This window comes from Poecilia formosa, unplaced genomic scaffold (assembly GCF_000485575.1).
Source record: "Poecilia formosa unplaced genomic scaffold, Poecilia_formosa-5.1.2 Scaffold448, whole genome shotgun sequence".
Classification (NCBI taxonomy): Eukaryota; Metazoa; Chordata; class Actinopteri; order Cyprinodontiformes; family Poeciliidae; genus Poecilia; species Poecilia formosa.
The window spans coordinates 160,472-183,665 of NW_006800387.1; the positions used below are offsets into that span (position 1 = coordinate 160,472).

At 39.8% G+C, this 23,194-nt stretch overlaps 1 protein-coding gene across 4 annotated transcripts in view; it reads left to right on the forward strand.

Moving 5' to 3' along the window:
* gbf1 (golgi brefeldin A resistant guanine nucleotide exchange factor 1) overlaps positions 1 to 16,982 on the forward strand; it is a 55,103-nt gene extending 38,121 nt beyond the window's left edge. For 2 of the 4 annotated variants that reach the window (XM_007577614.2, XM_007577616.2), the window contains 26 exons: positions 763 to 955; positions 1,063 to 1,194; positions 1,284 to 1,369; positions 1,471 to 1,673; positions 1,753 to 1,876; positions 2,277 to 2,402; positions 3,516 to 3,598; positions 4,508 to 4,744; positions 5,020 to 5,113; positions 5,567 to 5,743; positions 5,886 to 5,950; positions 6,083 to 6,206; positions 6,469 to 6,540; positions 6,688 to 6,782; positions 6,887 to 7,040; positions 8,097 to 8,322; positions 9,390 to 9,547; positions 10,933 to 11,182; positions 11,958 to 12,175; positions 12,699 to 12,849; positions 13,277 to 13,407; positions 13,496 to 13,597; positions 14,693 to 14,806; positions 14,965 to 15,142; positions 15,426 to 15,605; positions 16,357 to 16,982. In XM_007577614.2, the coding sequence (XP_007577676.1) occupies positions 763 to 955; positions 1,063 to 1,194; positions 1,284 to 1,369; positions 1,471 to 1,673; positions 1,753 to 1,876; positions 2,277 to 2,402; positions 3,516 to 3,598; positions 4,508 to 4,744; positions 5,020 to 5,113; positions 5,567 to 5,743; positions 5,886 to 5,950; positions 6,083 to 6,206; positions 6,469 to 6,540; positions 6,688 to 6,782; positions 6,887 to 7,040; positions 8,097 to 8,322; positions 9,390 to 9,547; positions 10,933 to 11,182; positions 11,958 to 12,175; positions 12,699 to 12,849; positions 13,277 to 13,407; positions 13,496 to 13,597; positions 14,693 to 14,806; positions 14,965 to 15,142; positions 15,426 to 15,605; positions 16,357 to 16,613 (3,930 nt within the window). In that variant the 3' untranslated portion in view covers positions 16,614 to 16,982. The remainder of the gene's footprint in view (positions 1 to 762; positions 956 to 1,062; positions 1,195 to 1,283; positions 1,370 to 1,470; positions 1,674 to 1,752; positions 1,877 to 2,276; positions 2,403 to 3,515; positions 3,599 to 4,507; positions 4,745 to 5,019; positions 5,114 to 5,566; positions 5,744 to 5,885; positions 5,951 to 6,082; positions 6,207 to 6,468; positions 6,541 to 6,687; positions 6,783 to 6,886; positions 7,041 to 8,096; positions 8,323 to 9,389; positions 9,548 to 10,932; positions 11,183 to 11,957; positions 12,176 to 12,698; positions 12,850 to 13,276; positions 13,408 to 13,495; positions 13,598 to 14,692; positions 14,807 to 14,964; positions 15,143 to 15,425; positions 15,606 to 16,356) is intronic. The other 2 variants (XM_007577615.2, XM_007577617.2) reach the window with 1 other exon arrangement.
* The last annotated feature ends 6,212 nt before the right edge of the window (positions 16,983 to 23,194 follow it).

A 23,194-nucleotide genomic window follows, 5' to 3' on the forward strand; every position in this document is an offset into this window, starting at 1 on the left:
AGAATTCCAGGTTGACTGTATAGAGATAAATACTTTGTATTTGTAAATAACCAGGAAATCATTACTGTTTAAACTTTACCTTTAATAACATAAAGTTACCTAATTTTTAAAGTGCAATCAGTAATACTTTTATAACAAATTTATATCAGTAATGATTTCTTGGTTAATGTCAAGTTGTCATAAAGACATTTTGAATAATGTCAACTTTGTATTAAAAGTGTCATAATTTACCGAATAACGCTTTAATTACAACAGTCATAACTATTCATGAAGGCTTATTCATGTTTATGACAGTGTCATGTCAGTCTTATTCAACCCCCTTCAAATAAAGTGTTACCAATATGCTTAATGGCATTTCCAGGGTTAAGTTAATTTTAAAAACAAGATGCTCTTTAGATAGGATAGACTTGAATATTAATGTCAAACATTTCCAGGGGAACAATATATATATATTTTTAAATTGTTAAAGGGCTTTTATTTGTATTTTACTGGTGGTTGTCAACACCAATAAATGATCCAGCTTACTTCTAAATAATAGCCATTGTGTGAGAATCAAACAGATAATATTGAAGGATTACTCATTTTTAAATGACTTGTCAGCTGATGTGGAAGTTTTCCCTTTATTGTATAAAAATGCTAATTCACTACACTCTGACCTGCTTTTGCTTTATTTGTGTGTTTTCTACCTGCTGTCTCTGACCAGGGGCTTGTCTTTCAGGCCACTTTTCACATTTGTAGTTTTTGTTGTTGTTGCCTTTGCAGAATGCGTTTCCTGTGTCGGGTCAACTCTACACCACTCATCTGCTGTCACTGGAGGCCCTGCTGACAGTGATTGACAGCATTGAAGGCCACTGCCAGTCCAAGGTAGTAAACAACTCGACTCAGCAGAACCAGTCAGACACACTACTGGCAGACGAAGAAGGATCCACTTCGAATGGAACGGACTTAACAACTGGTATCACGTTGCGTTTGCCCCATCGTTGCCATTACAATTACTGATGGAAAGTAAATATCTGTATAAATTATTATTCGTATAACGCGAGACGCAAAATATTTCTTCAGATCTTAACGGCAAAGGCAGCCCTAATAATTCTCCTAAAGCGGCGAACGCGTCAGGACATCCGCCTACCAGCGGTTTCCTAATGGCTGAGAAGATGAAACTGGGTCGGGAGGATCAAGGAGACACTGATACCGGTGATGTTCAAATCCAACAAAAACCTCCTCTTTAAAGCATTTTGTGAGAATTTGATTGGGGAGTTGATCCGTTTTCTTTGCTTCAACAGAGAAGAAAGCACCAAAAAAGCCTCCCCGCTTCTCTACGTGTTTACCCGAGTCACTGGAGTTGTTGGAAATTAGAACCAAGAAAAAAGTAAATGATTTGGATTCATTTGGATTTTTTTTTTCTTTTTTTTTTTTAACATTACATCCAGATTTAGTATAAAAACTGTGTGGGACCTGTCTTGTGTTTAGCTTCTTATCACAGGCACAGAGCAGTTTAACCAGAAGCCTAGGAAAGGAGTCCAGTTCCTTCAGGAGAAAGGCCTGCTCAGCGACCCGTTGGACACCAAGCAGGTGGCACAGTGGCTCAGAGAAAACCCCCGTCTGGACAAAAAGATGATCGGGGAGTACATTAGCGACCGCAAGAACATGGAACTCCTGGACAGCTTTGTGAAGTACTGTGAACTATCATACGTGTTTGTTGTCATTTCATGCATCAATAAGGTCTCTCTCTAACACAGAGCTTTTTGGTAGTACGTTCACCTTCCAGGGTCTCCGTATTGACGAGGCCTTGCGGCTCTATTTAGAGGCCTTCAGGCTTCCAGGAGAGGCTCCAGTAATTCAGAGGCTGCTGGAAACTTTTACAGACAACTGGCATGTAAGTCTTACTTGGCTTCCTATTTGCTGCATCATGTTACCTGAATTAAAAAAAAAAAAAAAAAACTAATGCGAAAGGTGCCACATCTTAACTAGTGCCTTGATGGAGGGGAAAAAAGACATAAATTAAGATGACCAGAATACTTAATTATCCATTTTATGTAACAGCTCCTGGTTTGACATTACTATTCACATTTTAAATCAGCCTTTATGGGGAATTGTGCTTCTGGAGTTGTATTTGAACAACAACAAAAAAATAATGTTTGTTTGTGCAATAAACAAGTTGTTGATGAATCAAGATTTATCGTTTACATAAGAACTGTTCTCAACTGTGTATCATTTTCTGATGGTGTAAAAATACCATTAGTAATTTTCAACTGTGTATATATGTATATTTTCAGAAAGTCAACGGTTCCCCTTTCATGACCAATGATGCAGGCTTTGCTCTGGCTTATGCTGTGATTATGCTGAACACTGATCAACACAACCACAACGTTCGAAAGCAGAACATCCCCATGACCGTAGAGGTAAGTGACTCTACAGTCGCAGTGAAGCGAACTCGCCCCACGTTCCTGCCTATTGTTTTATGGTAGTGGTTTTCATGGTGTAGCAGTCTCCTGGATCTGCTAGCATTTGCCCACAATCCAGGTTGGCAGGTGAGGAAACCCATTGCCAACTGTTCCTTCAAATGGTGGCCCCTGTTTGAGGTGAAATGCTCTTACACAGAGCGGAGAAGGGGGTGGGCCTGACATCTGCTGTCCCCCGTTTTTTCCTCTTTGATTGACATTTGCTGAAGACTAAACATAGTCTCCAGGGAACATGTGAGTGGTCTGTGGGTGGGCTCCTTTCACTGACAAATGACAGGCAGGTTTTTCCCTTTTTGACTGTGTCAGGCTCTTGTCTGTGGATGTGTTGGATTGTTATATAGCACCTTTGTAGAACATACAGTCTTCCACACTCCACATTGGAGTTAACTTAAATTGTGCCCAGTCCCTCACTTGCTGTCTGCACCACAGTTTCTGCTGGAAGTATCATTATTCCAATAAATAAATAAGTCTGTCTTTGATGAAGGTCTGTGTCAAATGAGGTGCAGATGAGGTCTGTTTTATGATGTTTGTAGCTAGCAGATGATCCCATATTGCCAAAGTTGTTGATTGAGGATGTATTTATGGTCGTGTGCTCCTTCTATGAACATTTGATAGAAATGGTTTGATTCTTAGGACCATTAGCGATCTTTGCCTCTGTCTGCCCGTGTTTTTCTCTGTGACCTTGCAGAGTAGCTGGTATTTTCCCCTGTTCAGCCCCCAGGTATCGCATACCCTGCCAATGAAGGCTTGAGGCCATCAATCGTCACTAGGTGGTTATGTTTATTTACACAAACCTCTTTGGTTTAATCCCTGTTTTCCTAACTATTGAACTTAAACGTATTAAATGACACAGGAGTACGTTTCCATCCTTGGCTGTTTAAATGTTGGTTTGATGTTCATTTAACCAAGAGCCAGAATGCTTCTTTCTTTGAGCAAGGCTGTAGAAACACATACACTGCTGTTCATATTGAGGTTGTCTCAGGAAATAAAGCTGAACTGTTCTAAAGCATTAGTTAACTTTTCTTCTTTGTTTGGTCTTGTTTTCCCAAACAGCAATTCAAGAAAAATCTGAAGGGTGTTAATGGAAACAAGGACTTTGACCAGGACATGCTGGAGGACATCTACAATGCTATCAAGTAAGAAACCAGAATACAACAACAGAGCTCTTCTCCCTTATTAATCCAAAATGTTTCTTAACAAATCATTCTGATGTCTTCAACTTTTCCTTCTCCATTGTATTTTTGACGGTTTCATTCAGACAACAGGCCAATATGACCCAAATCTGATTTCCTTTTTTAACCCATATGTGACCCATATCCAACTTTTTCAAGGCAGTCTGATCAGCCCAACTCCGATCTTTTCATCCGCAAAAAAAAAATAAAATAAAAAATCCCATTTGTGCCACTTCCGTATGTGGAGGAACAAAATCGTATTCATGTTTGAGAAATCCTTGAATCTCCATGGCAACTATTCAATAGTCCAAAATGCCAGCAGCACCTTCAAGGCTCAGTTCCTCCTCAGGGCTGCGGTGTCCAACCACTGTGGTCACCATCGCCCAATATAAAATCCTGATACTTTAAGCATTTTTGTAACTGAAGGTAACATAGTAACTTTATTATGCTATAAAATCACACCATGTACTTGGAAAACACATAATGCTGCCCCTTTAAGGACTGGACTCACATTTTGTTTTACCTGCGTTTGTGTTGATGTTGAAGTTTGAAAGACGGCTTCAGTTTTGTTTTGTTTTTATTAGCATGGCCTCATTTACCACTAACAATACATTTTGCACTGTTGCAGTAATCAGTATGTATGGGTAGCTTGTTTTTTTTGTCCAAATGCATTAATCAGCTAATCATTTCAGTTAAGTCCTAAATGTTCAATTTGCCATTGAATGATGTTGTATAGATCTAAATTTTGATTCCTTTTCTTGACTTTAAATTTAAATTGACTTCTTTTCTATAGACTTTTTTGTGTTTCCAGTTTTTATTTTCTGCTTCTGTACTTAATCTCTGAAATCGCCTCACCGACATTTTACTGCTCAGGAGTGAAGAGATTGTGATGCCAGACGAGCAGACGGGTTTAGTGAAGGAGAACTATGTTTGGAGTGTGCTGCTGCACCGCGGTGCCACTCCTGAGGGGCTTTTCCTCCACCTGCCGCCAGGCAGCTACGACCACGACCTGTTCACCATGACCTGGGGTCCCACCATCGCTGCTCTGTCTTACGTCTTTGACAAGAGCCTTGATGAAAACATCATCCAGAAGGCCATCACCGGGTTCAGGTACGTGAGCATATAGAATCACCGGACGGGACGATGATGAACTGGAACTTATGATCTCAGCAATTGCTTTAAGCCTCATCTTTCCTCTTCTGCAACATGATCTCCACTCTTAGTTGAATAGTTTATTGTTTTTGTCTTTGATAAATCTTGTTGTTGTTTACAGTTAGCTCAGTGGGGTAGAAAATGCATGTTTTAGCTCAGATTAACAGCTGACTATAAAGTATAGGATGTTAGCTGATTCATCCTGTATAATAATTTGGGTTTCTGTCTTTCAGAAAATGTGCAATGATCGCTGCTCACTATGGCTGCAGTGACGTGTTTGACAACTTGATTATTTCCCTCTGCAAGTTCACAACTCTGGCCAGTGAGGTGAGTCGCTGTCGACGACATCACATGGTGTTCTCATTATTTTTGTAGCCAAAAATAATGAGTGTAATGTCAGAAGAATTACACACCTTCTGACATAATGGTCTCTGGGTGATGTATTCAGAGTTTTTTCAATGTGCTGTGGTCAGAATTTGGGTTTGGCGTTGTGGAATATTGATATTCCAAGCTCATTTCTGATCTGTGGTCGGGATCGTTGTCGAGCAGGAACACACCACTGTGTTCAAGTTCCACCAGAATCAGTTCAGAGTTCGAAGGCTAAGAAAAGCACCTCGTTAAGACGCAACTTACTGAGAAAAACTGAGGCATAAAATTTTTTATTTTATTCTGGTACTTTTTATAAATTGTTTCAGTTTTTAGCCATCAAGCAAAAGTTGTAACATTTTGTAAATGTAATTGTAAATCCGTTCCTCTATCTGAACGTGTTCTTCCTGCCAGTCTGTGGAAAACCTACCTACTGTGTTTGGTAGCAACAACAAAGCCCAAACTGCAGCCAAGACCGTGTTTGATTTGGCTCATAAGCACGGCAACATCCTGAGGGAGGGCTGGAAGAACATCATGGAGTCCATGCTGCAGCTCTTCAGAGCCCAGCTCCTGCCAAAGGCCATGGTGGAGGTCAGTGTACCGTCTGAGCTCTGCCTTTGGTACAGCTTAACTCTGAAAGAAAAAAAGACCAAAAAAGAAACATTGAGATGGTATTTCACATACTTTGCTGCCACCTGCTGTTCTTTGCTCAAACACGACAATTATTCCTCAGATGGAGGACTTTGTGGAGCCAAACGGAAAAATTTCACTTCAGAGAGAAGAAATGCCTTCAAATCGGTAAACTCATCCTCATCTGTATGTGTGTGTCTATGTATGTGTATGTACGTATACCTGTCTGCATGTGTGCGTTTGTGTGTATATGTATGTATATTTATATATGTATATATGTGTTTATGTATTTCATAACAGTGGTGAATCAGCCGTCTTAAGTTTTATCAACTGGTTGACACCAAGTGGAGCTGAGCAGTCAGGACTCAGAGGACCAACCACAGAAAATCAGGAAGCCAAGCAAGCTGCCATCCTCTGCATTAAGGTACTAATTACACACCGTGATGATGACATCACATTTCATTTTTTATCAACAAATTTGAAATCTATGCCACATATCATGAGTCCAGATATTTTTATGATATGCAAACAGACTGGTTTGCACCATTGTTCACATACGTCAACTTAAGCCACACAGTTTTAAAAATGATCTCAAACAATTTTCCCACATGGAAAATGTGTAGAGCTTCTCTGTAACTCATCATCCATTCAGATGTTGTTCTGTTGTCTCTTTTATTTTCTTGCAGCAATGTGACCCAGAGAAGTTGATCACTGAGAGTAAATTTCTCCAGCTGGAGTCTCTGCAGGAGCTTATGAAGGTTTTTCATCTTTCTGACTGAATGTCTCATGTTTTCTGTCAGGTGTTTTTGCTGTGCATTGATTTAACCAGAGCTCTTTGTTGGGCAGTTTTAAGAAATGTCTCATTTAAAAAAAAAACCCCACTCATTTCTGTTTCCTCTTATTAGGCACTGATATCTGTGAGTCCAGATGAAGAGACTTATGATGAAGAGGATGCCGCCTTCTGTTTGGAGATGCTGCTGCGCATTGTTCTGGAGAACAGGTGAGAGAGAGCGAGTTGCTCAGAAACACAATTACCACTGTTGCTAAACGGTCAGTGTTGTTTATCAGTTTTAATTGAATCAACGTTTGTTTTTGCGCCTGAAGGGACCGCGTGTCGTGTGTCTGGCAGACCGTCCGGGACCATCTCTATCACCTGTGTGTTCATGCCACAGAAAGCTGCTTCCTGGTGGAGAGAGCTGTGGTGGGTCTCCTTCGACTCGCAATCCGCCTGCTGCGCAGAGAGGAGATCAGCTCTCAGGTACAGAACCGAGCAACGACTGTCAGCATGGATGAAGGCAAACATTTACAGGCCAGAGGAAAGGTGGATCTGACTAGTCATTTACTCACGTCAGGTTCTGTCACATTTCCCATGTCTGTCACTTTAAAGAAACGCTTCCTGTATTTGTTTCTGTAAGTTTCAATTTATTGCTCCTTATTTGAAATCTTTTAAGATTAGGTCCACTGTGTTGTGATGTTCTTTGGTTCACTAAATGAAACCAGCAGACCAAAGGAATTGGAACAAACTTAGAATCCAGAAAAACTTTTCCAGAACAGGAACATTTAGCTCATTACTTTTACAAATTTGAACATACTTAGAAACTCCAGAGGATACTTACTTACTTATAGTTATCTAGCAACCCAGAACAGGGATTAGAACAAATTTAGAATCTAGAAATTAGACCAGAGGATACTGATCTGAACAGGAGTATCTAGTTTACATACTTTGGATCAACCTTATTAGATTCTTTGTCTTCTTTTGCTCTTTCTCTTTCCTTTGGTTTGTTATTTTGTTTGCGTTTCCTTTCAATTCATGTAAAACACTTTGATTTTCTTTGTTGCTGAAAATGTGCTGCATAAATAAATTTACCAACCTACCAGACAGAATAAGAGGTGGTATGAGAAAAATATTTGAACATTTTTATTGGACATCAGGACATGAGGTCAACCTTGATGTTATTAGTTTAATGCAGGTTTTAGACTGGCTTGTTAAAATGAGAATTAAATTATAAGAAACTTTGAAATTTGTCACACTTGTTTGTGCTGCAGCAATCTGAAAACAGATTATCAAACTTTTTAGAAACATAATGAGGAAGTGGTGCCACAATGGCTGCTGTTACTCATGTATTCATCAGTTCAGCAGTCCTCATTGTGATGTGAAACAAGTCTCCACATCAGAACTGCAACATTCTCAGCTCATTCTGCCCATTTATATTCCAATATATTATTTTTGTGCTTGTGTTAAGTGCAAAATGGAAATCATTTCTAATATGTTTAAAGGTTTCACTGCATTATCGCGCTTCCTGTTCATCCACAGGTCCTTCTCTCTCTACGCCTCCTGCTCATGATGAAGCCGCATGTCTTGTCCCGGATCACTAGGGAAATTGCTTATGGCCTTCATGAGCTGCTAAAGACGAATGCAGCCAACATCCACTGTACAGACGACTGGTACACGCTCTTCTCCCTGCTGGAGTGCATTGGAGCCGGAGTTAAACCTCGTGCCTCCTTCCAACTTACCTCTTCCTCTGCTGACAATGAAACAGGTTCAATATTTCCCTAAAGTTACATTTCTTACATTCATGTTATATTTTTGAAGGGGCAGTATTATGTATAATCAACTTTTTTGAGCTTTCCATCATGTTAAGATATTCCTTCATCAAAAACCCACCTGGAGGGTTGCCTTGATTCTTTCTTGGATGTTTGAGAAATCCTTTAATCCTCCATGGAAACCGTTCAGCTGCGCGTAACGCTCGCCGGGACCCAGAACCGCCTTCAAGGCGCAGCTCCACCGCTGCACTTTCCAAGCTTCTGAGCTTCCACCTCACAGAGCAGCCGTCCCTGCAACTCCCCCACTCGGCTCCTTTAGACTAGCCTGCAGCAATTAGCAAAAACATAGAGGAACTGCACATCTTATTAATGCTGAGCTCATTAATAAGAAATACTTCTCAGTATGACGTTGGACTAAGTGTTGTAAAAGAGAAGCCATGCTGTTATGACTTCCTGAAGGCGGAGTTTCAGAACGATCAGGAGGTTTTAAAAAGACAGAGGACCAATTACAAGGAGATAATTTACCAAGTGAAGTTTATTTTAAGTCTTGCTTTACTTGTGTAATGTGTCAAAGGTCATCTTTTGCGCAACTGTTAGGTCAGCAGTCTTCCCCATGATTGTGTAGCCTACAGAACTGGACTGAGAGACAATTTAAAAGCCTTTGCAGGTGTGTTTGAATTAATTGGCCGATTAGAGTGTGACACCAAGTGCCTTCAATATTCAACCTTTTCAAAATATTCTAATATTCTGAGATACTGAATTTAGGGTTTTCATTAGTTGTCAGTTCTAATTATCAAAATAAAAAAAAAAAGAAATATATCAGCCTGTGTGTAAATAATGAATGAATGTTTCACTTTTTGAATGGAATTACTGACATAAATGAACCTTTTTTTTCCTGTTCTAATTTTAATGAGCAACACCTGTAGGTTTGAAATTATTTACTTTCAGTGTATCGCATAAACATTAGGTTTCTCTGATGCTCGCGTTGTTCAAACTGTGCTGTTTAAAACACAAACATAAAATGCCTCTTCTAAAATAGCATTGGTTTTTCTGGTGCCTGCAGGTGCACAGTCGGACAGTGAGCTGTCGTCTCATCATTCCAATGAAGTCAGTTTAGACCGTGGGTACACGTCTGACTCAGAGGTGTACACAGACCACAGTAAGACCAGGATACCTCGCTCCACTACTGATGTGGACGTGTCCAGCAGTGGATGGCTTGTGGTAAGTCCTCACACTTAAAAACGGACAGGTAATGTTTAACAAAGAGCTCCATGTTACGGTAATGATCTGATGTCTGTTATGTCCGGTGGTCCAGACATTGATAGCCTTGATGGCCTTGATTTCACCATGGCCTAATGAATTGTGTGGCTCTGAAAGTATCTATGGATCATTTTTCTGAGCTACAATTATACACATTCCATTCTTTCCACGACGTCGACAAAAAAAGACATTGAAGCGACAGGTTCAATACCGAGCTGCCTCTGAATATTGAAGTTTGATGCACAGGAAAGCCGGCATCTCATTGTCCACCGCTTGCTTGTAGTTTCAGATAACTCCATCACTTTTGTGTTGCAGCGAGTTTGAAATTTTGCACCGTTTGTTCTTCTTCTGTCTTTGCTCATACTTCTGACCACGCTCACGGCCAATCGGTGAACAGGAGCTAAGCTTGCGTCAACCGTGGCAGGGAGTGGCCTGGAAAAAATGCTACTGAAAATGTTGGTAATGCAGGCCGAATGGAGTGAAGCAGGGTCCGTCAGAGCCAGCGGAAAACAGGCATTAGTTTGATTTGCCTTGGGCCGGCCCTGGCTCTCACAGATATACATTGTTGAATGATTTAACATCGCAAGTCAGTGGCTACAATTCTTCAGGATCTATGTTTTTCTAATACTTTATCGTCAGTAAGGAATGTAAACAATTTAACGTAAAAGTAAAACTGAAAGGCAAATAATATTTTTTCAGTTGTAAAATTTAAGGCAGGGGTCCCCAAACTACGGCCCGCGGGCCGGATTCGGCCCGCCTCCTCATTTGGTCCGGCCTCCTGAACAATACCGGATCCGGCCCACCTCCTCATTTGGTCCGGCCCCCTGAACAATACCAGAGAGCATTCAGTGTTTTTTTTTTCATATATATGTGGATTTTTCTTCAACCACCAGGGGGGCTCTTGAGCAGATATGAAACTTAGTTTCCTCAATGGAATATATATTAGTCAGTACCAGTCACCGTTTCGCTCACAGTTTTTTCCATTTGCATTCTGGGTAAAAATCTATCTACAAACGCGAATATGTCGTCGGCAGTAATCCAATCCCCCCAGTCCACAGTTTCACTCTCCCTCCACCCCCCCGTCAACAAAACTTTTCTAAGGTTTCTTTCTCGAAAAACTAAGACCGGCCCCCGACCAGAAAAGGGAACAGTCATGTGGCCCTCGCAGGAAAAAGTTTGGGGACCTCTGATTTAAGGCATTTCCTAAATATCCAATTTTCTGCTAAAGACTATAATGTAAAATAACAGAAGAGAATTTCTTACTGGAGGACCCGCTAAACTCAGTTGCATTTTAATATTTTATTTTTTTAATATAATTTTAATATTTTTTATTCCCCACTCACTAGGTTGGAAAAGTTGATTTGGAGACAAGTAAGCCCACCCCAGTAAACTCCAAAGCTCAGCTGAATCACCCTTTGGTCAACCAGTACAGCCTGACTTTGGGTCAGGACCTCGGCCAGCATGACACCAAGTCTCTCATCAAGTGTGTGGAAACACTTTCTTTTATTGTCCGTGACGCCGCCCACGTCACCCCTGACAACTTTGAGCTGTGTGTCCGGACCATCCGTGTGTTTGTGGAGGCCAGCCTCAATGGAGGTGAGAATACGCTTGGAACTTTCTCTAACATTGTTGTGTTTCTCTCTGGGGTTTAAGAACGAATAAATAACAATGTATTAGTCTCAAAGGCCTTTATGTGATGGTCTTTGCTGTCTGACAGTGTGTAGACTCTTGAAGGCATGAATTCTCAACCAGCATATCTCCCAAAATGCATACAGAAATCAAGGTTTCCCACCAGAAAACCTGCTAAGCCTGGTGGTTGGGCTCTTGGTCAGTCATTCATCCAGCAGCCTGTTGTGTTTTTGAGTTGAAATTTTTTTAAAGTTGACATGAAACTTGAAAATAATCACTTGATAATTATGTATTATCAAAAGATTGGAAGATTAATACCTGAAAGTCTTAAAAAATGCAAACATTTTAAAAAGACTTAACTAAATAAGCAATGCTTAGCCTGGTGGGGGCACAAGTAAAGCCTGGTGGCCCGCCAGGCTTATCATGAACTGGGGAAACCCTGGAAATGATGACAAACCACTTTTCAGTATAATTCTGCTGGCTGTTAGTTTAATTTGCGAAGACAAATTTAAATATTATTTTGCTGCTTTGGTTCACAGACTTTAAACTGGCTTCTCTGTTGGTCCAGGATAGAGTGAATATGGAAAAATGAAACACCCTGGTATCATTATTATAGAACTACATTTATTAATCATCTTGTGACTTTGCAAATCAACAGAAAACTAAATAACAGTCAGTTCTTAGTCTACTGTGATCCAGAATATGTTGTATTTATGCTTTTCCTGGTGAATCTCTTCTCGAGGTTATCGGAACCATGACAAAAAGAAGAACCACAAATACGAGTCCAAGTCCCGGATGAGGAAGAAGCCAGTGGGGGGGGAGCGAGACATCGGAGGCAGCACAAGACGAGGTGGAAGTCGAGTGTCAAGTCAACGTCCGTCCCGTTCTCACAGTGACGATGAGGAGGACGAGGGTGTTCCAGCCAGCTATCACACCGTGTCATTACAGGTTAGTCAAGATGTAAGTACAATAGCCCTTTTCATCGTTCTACATTTACTGTGAGCCTCACATCCTTGATGTTCGGCACACCTGGTTTCTGTAAACCCTGTCCAGTCCTTGAGGGCCAGTGTCCTGCAGCTTTTAGAAGTGTCCCTGGTTCAACCCTGTGAATCAAATGGCTGAACTGCTTCCTCAGGGCAGTCAAGTTCTCCACAGTTCATCTAAAACTGGGAGGACACCAGCCCCCGAGGACCCCTGCCCTAGAGTTTATCATTCTCTCTCCACTAAAGGGACTTGTCAGGCACTTTATATGATAATGGAGGATAATAATGCCTAACATCTAACCCAGTCGTTCTCAAACTGTGGTATCCGGACCACCAGGGAGCGGTCCTTTAACAACAGTTTGACAGTCGTTACTTTTCCAATTGAATCGGAATATTCCTCAGCGCAGAATAAATATTTGTTGAGATTACTTTGTGAAGTTCCTGATGCAGGAAAACTATGTATGATGTGATTGTTTATTCTACTGTTTGTGCCCACGCAGCTGTTGGACCTGATGCACACCCTTCATACACGTGCAGCCAGCATCTACAGCTCCTGGGCAGAGGAACAGCGCCACCTAGAGGCTTCTGGCAAAAAGATAGAAGCTGACTCTCAAACGTTGTGGACCAGCTGCTGGTGCCCACTGCTGCAAGGTGATCATTACGTCATCCTGAAGTTGGACATAAATAGACTTTCAGTTTTCCTTATTTTTAACAGAAATTAGAGCTATTTGATTGATGCATAGGAGCAGTTTAAAAACCCTCAATATATTTTCTATACTTCTCCTAAAAAACTCATTCAGGAGAAGGTTTGTCTAGCTTGATGCTTTAAATGGGACACACAGACGGTCGTTCCAGCCTGGTTTCAGCAGATAGTTTTTTTCCTAACACATCTGCAATCACATACTCACCTGCTGAGGGATCACAGACTGAGGGATTTATTAAAATGAACATATTAAAGTCATGAAGGGGATGACTTGTTGGTTTAAAACAAACCAGCAGTCATTTGAGTGACACATCCTGAGCTTTTGTTGTATTAAGATACTCGCCTCTTGTACGTGTCTTTGGTCGCGTTCTCCAGGCATCGCTTGGCTGTGCTGCGACGCCAGGCGGCAGGTCCGCATGCAGGCCCTCACTTACCTCCAGAGAGCGCTGCTTGTCCATGACCTGCAGACTCTTGATGCAGCTGAGTGGGAGTCCTGCTTCAACAAGGTTAAAAGCACTGCGCATTTCTTATAACGGGCAGCAGTGTTGCATCATAACTAAAATGTAAGAGTTGAATTGATGTGTGTGTTTGCAGGTGCTTTTCCCTCTGCTGACGAAGCTACTGGACAACATCAGTCCGGCCGATGTGGGCGGTATGGAGGAGACCAGAATGAGAGCCTGCACGCTGCTGTCAAAGGTTTGATGTTACACTTCCCTCAGCGCTCTCTGTTAGCAGCCATATTTTTTTTGTTTGTTTTTTTTCCCCCATTTTTTATCTTGGTTTCCCTCAGAAAACTTGGTAAGCCCAGTGTTTGGGTATTAGGTCAGTCATTCATCCAGCGGCCCGTCATGTTTTTGAGTTAAAAAAATGTTAAGATGTTTAAAGTTGACAGGAAATTTGAAAATATCACTTGATAATTATGTGTTATTGGAAGATTAATAACTGAACACCAACTATAAAGTCTTAAAAAATGCAAACATTTTAAAAAGACTTAAATAAATAAGCAATGCTTAGCCTGGTAGGGGCACAAGGAAAGCCTGGTGGCCCGCCAGGCTTATCATACACTGGGGGAAGCCCTGGGTACAGTGGAGCTGGACTGATTCACCTCCCTTTCTTTGTTGGACAGCACAACATTTGAGTTAAGGATTGATACAAGAAGTGCAATTAAAGGCAGAATGTAGCAGCACGTTTTGCAACAAATCTGCAGTATCGGGGATTATGGGAGTTGATTCCACTAAAACAACTTTACTTTACTGTAAAATCTTAACTTTAGGAGATTGTATGAAATTCTGACACACCTTGAAAGGAGATAAATTTGTGGGGTTGCTGAATTTTATTTATTTATTTATTTATTTTCATATTTTCTGATATGGGCTGTACATAGGCTAACTGACAGCTTTGCCTAGGACAAGCAATTGTACAAGTGTACTGTACCAATTTTCATGCCTCTATGACAAAGGTGGCACTTTGTTGAGATATTTGCAACAACTTTAAAATATGTAAATTTTACACAGGCCTGATGCGTCCACCAAGTTTGTTGAGTTTTCATATATATATTAATGCTTCCCAAAAGCCACTTCATTTGTGGGAGAGAGAAAAAAAAACACTATTATTACAATAAGCCCTGGCAGTGCTTTACTGCATGGGCCTAAAAATATAAGATTTTATACTTTTTTTTTTTTCTTTTTTTTATGGAAGTTTTTCTGTATGTTAAGAAATTTTTGAGGGTATTGAATTATGGTCCTGTGGTCTGTGTGTGTGTTAAGTTCCAGCGTGTTTGTGCTTTTCCAGGTCTTCCTGCAGCACCTCTCTCCCCTGCTTTCCCTGCCCACCTTTGCTGCCCTCTGGCTTACCATTCTGGATTTCATGGACAAGTATATGCATGCAGGATCCAGTGACTTACTGGTGAGGATAGTAATTACCACACGCACTCTTTTTTTCTCGTATACAGTTAATTAGTCTCACCTAAAAAAGAATGCATTGCATTTTTGATGACGTAGTACTCAGTGGCTGAGTACCACAGTTGTATTTTTATGCACTCGTTTATTTGTGTTTCTATGCAGCTGGAGGCGATTCCTGAATCTCTAAAGAACATGTTGCTGGTTATGGACACTGCAGGGATTTTCCGCAGCTCTGACTCTAGGACAGGATACTCGGACCTGTGGGAAATAACATGGGAACGTATTGTGTGCTTTCTTCCAAACCTGCGGGAAGAGCTATTCAAACAGACAGTCGTAGCAGGTATTCACTTCTGAGCACTTCATTATCAGGAAGAATGATCATCACAGGAACGATCCATCCTTTGACAAAACTAAATTTAATGTCGCTTCCAGAGTACAGCCAGTAGGATTTGGTCCATTGACTGACCATCAAAGAACATATTTTATCTCCATGTGACATTCTTTATTAAATGAAGCAAAAAAATCCATATTGCCCATCCCAACTGGCTGCTACTGTTAAGCAAATGATTTGACGTGATGTTGGGATAAAGCTCTTGTTTTATCTTTAATTTTTGTTATTTTAGAGCCGACTCCCGGTCCTCAAGCTGAGCCAGTGCAGTCAGCATCCACAGCTGAACGCCCTTCATCCCCTCAGGAGTCTCCCTCTCTCGCCCAGCCTTCCTCCTCAGTCCTGACGCCAGCAGAGGCTCCACTGTCTGTCAGTCAAGAACCAACTCAAGACCCTCAGTTAGCTAGTGCCAACGGTAAGCACCAGTGACACGACTCGAGTAAAAATGTTAAATTAAGTTAGTTGCATGGTGTGCAATAAATTAATTGTATTTAATTACATTTTATTAAAAAATATATGTTGACAAAAGACATATCTTATTCAAAAACTCTTTGCTGCCAAATTTTTGAACAAATAGACATATGAGCTCAATGACAAAGATATTTATTGTTTTTAATCTGTTAATCACGACATACCATCTGTAATGAACACAAAGGAGTCTTTATGAATGTTTCACTGTTATGAAGTGTCATTCGTTAATGACATTTTTAATGCAAAGTTGTTTTAAAAGTTGCATTAAAAGTCCATTTAAAGTGCCAACTTTGTATGATTTTGTCAACAATGACACTTTTAATGGAATTTTTAGAGCAACTTTGCATTAAAAGTGTCATTATTTTCAGAACGACGCTTTATGATAAAAGTCATAAACATTCATAAAGACTCTTTCATGTTCATGTCAGTCTTATTTACACCCCGTCAAATAAAGTGTTACCAAAAAAGCTTTAGAAATCCAGTTCACTTTAGCCGAACAGGTTGCCCACTCTAATCTCATCACACTTTGTCCTGCGTTAACATTTTTAACACCTTAAAATCTATGTAGATGATCAAAATGAACTCATTAGAAATCCCAACCATAGGAGGTTTGTCACGTTTTGTGACAAAGATTTAAAATAATTGTCAAAAACACAACTGTACTCAGAGTATAATACGTCTGTTTTGCCTCGTAGGACCAGATCTCTCGTCTCCAGCACCCGCTGCAAAATCTCTACCGCTGGCTCCGTCGAGCACATCTCCCGCCCGCTCTCCATTATCTCCAAGTCAGCCCCCCCTCATCCTGCAGCCGTTAGCTTCCCCTCTGCAGGTGGGCATCCCATCCATGCCTCTTCCGATCATCTTGAACCCCGCTTTAATCGAGGCCACATCTCCTGTTCCACTGCTTCCTGGCCACAAACCTGTCAGCAGTCCCACTAATGAGTTCCAGTAGAAGAAAGTTCACCTGGCTTGAGGGTCACTGCTCCCATGGCAACAGAGCAACCTACTTCACACGTCAGGGGACTGCAGCTGGTTTAAGTCTACATAAAGGACTCTGTCGTTTCCTTTGTGCTGTCTGTGTTTATTTACGAATCATACTGAATGGCTTATTAAACTGACAGGCGTGAAGTAAAGTCACTCTGATGCCGGGTTGTCGTCTCTCTTATGACAAACTTGTTGATCTTACTTTTGTAAAATAAAAAAAAAAGATTCTGGGTGTTTTGTCCACAAAAACAGAATTTACTTGTTGTTTTCCAGATATTTTAAAGTTATAACATCATGTATATTTTAGCCTGAGACAATAAATTCAACACAGTAAGCGTTTCCCTACACTTCTTTATTCTTAAAACATTTCAAAGAGGCTTTTCTTTTCTGGTGGTGAATGTTTAATTTTTAATGTTTTCTGTTTTTTTTATCTCTCCGACTGAGACAACTGAGAGACAATAGTAGGATTTTAACCCAAGTCAGCAGGCACAGCGTCTCTCTAATGGACAAAATCTGGATCCTGGTTCATCAGCGGAGGAGCCCTTTGACCTCCTAGAAGCTCTAGGAATCATCACTGAACCTGCAGTATGAGAATGAAATGAATGGTGGGAGTTATTGATTAATCATCCAACCGACTGTCATCTAAACCCGTTTATCCTTGCAAAGTCACAGGGACCTGGTGGCTGTTGTCAGCGGTGATTGGACAATGGAAGGGTTCTACCAGTAAATGTGTGCAAGGGGACAGGTCAGTTCAGCCGGACTGCTGAGGATATTTATACAATAAAACCAAAAAGAAAAAAACACATCATGATTGAACTTCATTACTGTGCCGTGCTATTTAACAGACAAAAACCCGCCACCCCCTCAAAGTTCATTTGCGGGATGGTATGAAACATTCATTTTTTACACAATTGAGCGTTCTCCATTTGGAATCCTGTGAGAACAGGCCCTCGGGGTTTAACATCAATCACAGCTGAATGTCACATTCACATCCACCACTCCTGGGTGGACCCAACGCCATCTTCAAGACAAAGTTCGTCCTCCGAGCTGCAGCTTCCGAGATTCCTTTTAAGTTGTATTTCATATATCCAAGCTTTTTATTTTTATATAGGCTATTGTAACAACTAGAGGCAACATAGTTATTTTATTGTGCTATAAAATGTCAATATGTTCCTGGAAAATACATATAACTGCCCTTTTAACATACAGAGTCAGTCACCAAGGGATATTATGCAGGAATCAGGAGTCGCCTCCTGTAGTAGTGATTCTCTGCCTCACCATACTCATCCAGAAAGAGCCAGCAGATTACTTCCCCAGCTGAAGGGTTGGAAGTCTGTCATGTAACGCTTCAGGGAGTTAGAAGGCCCCGGAGCCCTCAGCCAATGAGGAATAAATGTTGTCGGTCTCCACTGCAGATTGAGAAAACACCTGGATGCTTTCAGAGGAAGAGGCCCTGTGCCTGTGAAAACCAGAAGCTGCAAAATATTTGGAGTTATTCAATCGGCTCAGAGTGGTGAGTAATGTAAGAAAATAAAGCCTTCTGTGTTTGGTCCTCCATTTTGTTATCTTATTTACGTCCACATCCTTGTGGCTGGAGGCACAAAAACATGTCATTATTAGTGCCCAAGTAAAAGTGAGGCAACAGAATCTGTTTCCTAAAACTAAAAGATGTATGTTTAAAATAATAGCATTTTGAAGATTAATCAGTTCCATCATTCATTCAGTCAAAAAATCAAACAAAAACAGGTTGTCCTGCGATAGCCAGGAAACTGGACATCCTTATTACAGTGAAAATCTTTAAAAATCAGAAACGGGTTCTGCAAGACATAATTCAGAGGAACAGTGTGCCATGATGAAATAGTTAGAGAGGCAGACAAATTCAAAACGGCAGAGAATTAAAGAATTTATTTTCAATTTTTTTTATTCTAATTCTTGCATAATTCAAATATTGGGTAAAAGTGCAATATTTTGTTTCAGAAAGTGAAATATTTATTTTAATGATATTCATGCTTTTATTTTTTGGTGGTAGGTGGGCGAATTTAGTCAGCATCCTATCACCACTTATGATTGGTTACAAAGTATCATTGACCTTTGAATCTCTGATGGTCTTCTAATGATGGGCCGGTCCAATAGACAAATGGCAGTATTGTGTTTCTTCATGTCTTTAAAGCTCACCTGCAGCCTCCGTCTGTCTCCCAGCTCCATCACAGATAATGTTTCGTACCACAGTTTGACAGTGAATACTCATTTCATTTTTGTTAGTTACAACGAGTAACTCATAACTTAACAATCCTGTTTTGACTTTTGTTATAGAGAAGCCTTATTCTGTTCCAAGAAACCACTAGAGATGATGCAAAGAAGGCTAAAGAAAGATTTTACATAAAATGAAGGAAATTATGGGCAACCTCCTCATGAGACTGTCCTGGAGCAACAGTGTTGTTGATTTTATATCATTATCTTTGATAATGATATAAAACATATAAAACTAACTGTAAGGAACTAATTGTTGCAGGTCAGTGATTTGCAATTCCATTTGTTTGGAAAGCAGCTCAGAAAAAAAATTGTTTCTCCTAATGAATCTTCCTCTGGAAAACATTTGTCATGATTATATCGGTCATTGTACTTTGTAAAGACAGACGTTTTGGGAAATAAAAATACATGAGGGGAAAATAAGAGCACTTTATAGGATGAGTCCTAATTCTGTATCGTAACATTTAAGTCATCGTGTTCTGCTTCTTCATTTTATATTACTTAAAAATTTGTGTTATCCTTAATTTTCCACCACCAAATAAAGGGAAATTCAATTTTAAATTCAGAATTATTGTAAATTTCCAGGGAGCAGTGAGGGTGGTGGTGAGTCGGGAGGGGAGGGGAGCATCTGTGCTCAGGGTGCCCAAATGGCTAGCAATGGCAATGTTCATATGCAAGGATTTGCCAGTTTTCAAGCGCTAAAAATAGCTTGCTGGAGGGTAGGGCTTGGCAGCTCTGCCAGGCTGGGAACTAAGTTATGTTGCCACTCTCGACATCTATTTTAACAGAGCGGGTTGTCAGAATGAAACCTGAAGATGGCTCTTTGGTTCCACTTAACTATAATCTTCTATTTTGTTGTAGAAGAGTCTCAGAGGGTATTTTTAGAGAGTCGGGGTCTTTATTCCTTCTGTCCTTGAGTCTTTTGAAGGACCTTTTTTCTTAAGGCTGTCAACGACATAACTGTTGTCTGCCATCTATAAATACCCAGCGGGGATTGAAAGTCCTCTGATACACAAATCGGCTTGTAAACAGATGCAAACTTCCTGCTCAACAGTTTCTTTTTACAACTGTGTGTGGAGTCGGAGTGAAGTGTTATAATCTTTGGGATTTTGGTGTTATGTTTTGCTTCTTTTTATGTTATTTATTTTAGTCTTTGCTTTTCGTAACTAGTTCATTCCTTGGTTCTGAGATTACTTGTTTTTGTGTTGTGTGCTTAAGTACTACTACTCTGCAGTCTTTTATTACAGTATGCCAGTACTTTAGGAGGGATGGTATCCACTGGCATGGAGTACCAGCAATTGGTGGTACATCTAAAAACAAAAAGAATGTTGCAATATTTCTTACCAGTCATCCAAGAATGTGAAAGTCATAATTGTATATAGAATCATCACACATAGTGATATATTTGAAGCCTTTGTTTCTTGTAATTTTGATGAATATGGCTTACAAATAATAAAACCCCCAAATTTTATATCTCAGAAAGAGTACAGTGAAAAAGGTCATTAATGGAAGCTAATGGTTTCCATTAAACCGTTAGTTCACACCCTTCTCACTTGACTTGGACTTGACAGACAAAGCCATTCAGTCTGTGTTGGTAATCTCGTTCGGCTCGACACTTCTCTCTTCGTAGTGGAGGTTGGATGTTTACAGGAAGCTTCATTGCATCAAACTGGCACATTATTAATGACAAACATTAGCAATTGGGTAACATTTAAAACGTCTACAGACCCCACACTTCCAGGAAGCAATCGCTTCTCAATAGCCAAGGGTCCCGGCCCTCCGTACGAAGCAAAGCGTAGAACAAGGGGATGGTTTTCACCGAGCTACCTGTAAACGATAATCATGAAAAATGCAAAAACATCCTAACATCGATTTTACTCTATGTGTAATGAATCTTTAAAAATGAATGTTTCATCTTCTGAGATGACTGGCAAGAAATATTGCACTTTTAAACTTTAAATTTTTTTGATATGTACTGGTACTTAGTACTGAGACTTTTTTTTCTGGCTTACATTTTCAGTTGCTACGTCTGTGTTGCCCCACGGGCAGACTGGGACACAAAATCAGCCCTGGCATTTTTGTTCAGCCTGGCTCCCTATATTTGATAAAGTACACCTTTGTGGTCTTTTTCATGTCTAACAAATGTGCAACTCTATAAACACACACCTTAAAACATGCAATGAGTTAATGAGAATCAGGAGAGGAGCTGGTGCACTTCATATATGTGGAAAAAACGTAGAAATACTGAAGTAACATCTAAATACATCAGCCAGGAAGTAAAAGCTTGGGAACAGATTGGTCTTCCAAACTGATAACAATGAACTCCAGCAAACTATTGTGAGAAACTCGTCATACAGTCATACAGCTTAAAAGACTGTTATCTTTGATACTGGTCAAATTTATATAAACTTTTAAATTTGAAGAAATTCACAAAAAATCTCTAAAAAATGCTCTCACTAAATTGTCTGGCATTTAGCACATTGAAGTAATCTTGGTAATTCTAACTAAGCTAAAACACAAAAAGTTTATAAAATCAAGATTTAAATTTTTATATTGAAAAAGTATTGAATTTATTTACATGATAAACAATTTATGGTATTTAATGTCTAGACTAAACCCTGTCCTGACAACTTCCAACTTTTTCCACATACTAAGAGAAACAGTGAATGGAGAGTGGCAGGACAAGGCAAGGGGAAGATTTCCAGGGTGAGGTTTGGAACTGCTTTCAGTTCTAGTTTATGTTTTTGCACATTCAGTTTTTCTGTTTTGGGTATTCTGGGAGGACGAAATACCAAAAAACTATGTGGAACATTCTGTCAAGGCTATATTTTAATGGATTAGTCAAACCATCAGCTCATGATGACACAGGCACAGCCCAAGGCTCAGTCTTAGGTCCCTTGTTGTAGATAAATGACAGATGTCACATGTTAGTTACACACAGATGATGCTGTGCTTCATTTACATGCAAAAAACTAAAGTATTGGCTGCAAAGAAGTTGTCATCAGCAATGGTGCCAATTTGTCAGTGGCTAAAAAATGAAAGTTTTCATCTTAATGTTGATAAAACAGTCTGCACGTTCTTTTCAAAGTGAGAGAGCCGGATCCAATCATTACAGTTGCTTGTCAAAAATGAACACCAGGATGGGAGTACAAATATTTAGGCATTATAATATATTCACCACTTTCAATTAAAAGTCACATAGAAAAAGAAATAAAATTACATTCAAGTCATGTAACTTTAGACACATTAGAAATAATCTGACAGTGGAAGATTTAAAATTATACTTAAATGCTGCAATTCTTTCTCAGAATGTGACCAGCCTGGGACCAGTTCGTCAAACAATAGGTTTATTGTTTAATGACAATAATTCATCAAACAATAAACTGCCTGCCTGGGATGAGCTGGTCCTGGGCTGGCAGGACCACATTACACCCAACAGAAAGACTTTGTAAGCAGAATTTGAAAACTCTAGATAAAAAAAAAAAAAAAAAACTCATATAATCATTGTAAAATGTTAAGTAAATATGTTCTGATTTGGGTAAACATGATTGCCTATTGAGATATTATATTAGCATTTGTGATTCATGAAGCGGCCCCAGCACTGAAATATAACCACAAAAGCGGCTGGAAGGGGGGATTTTAAAACATTAGTCTGAGCGTCACACTCTTGTATATTACCATTAGAATTAAAAAACCTTAATTCAGAAAATCATTTAAACAGTGGCTTTTAAATAGATACATCTGCAGTCATATTTTAAATTAACATCTTTGAGTTAAGTAATGTTTCAAGTGTTTGCTTTTATGGCTCACTTTTTATAATTCCCATGTTGTAAAACAGTGATTTCTTGTAGTTTGTTGTAAATGGTATGTGTGCTCATCTGTGTGTGTATCAATTGTTTATTTTATTTTATTTTTTCTTATCATTAACCTACCAGGGACTGCAGATAAAAATTTGCCTTTGTGGCTAAATCTGGCATTTTGCATTATTGTTTAAATGTACTCCTGTTGATTAATTTGCACTGTCCCTTATGAAGCAAATTCAATTCAAATAAACTGCAAAGGGGCTAATGGAAAGAAATCCTTTCGCTCTTACCGTTCACAAATGTAAGGGAAGTTATCAGGGCCGTGCAGAGGCCACTAAAGGGGCAGGTGCTCAACAAAAAAAAGGGCACATCTAACCGCATTCTAAGACAGAATATTAACAAAGCCACACAGCTTTCAGTGTCTAATAAACAATGATAAATTACAAAATTGTGAGATATACAATCAAAGCTAAGGAACATTTCTAAATAGAGCATA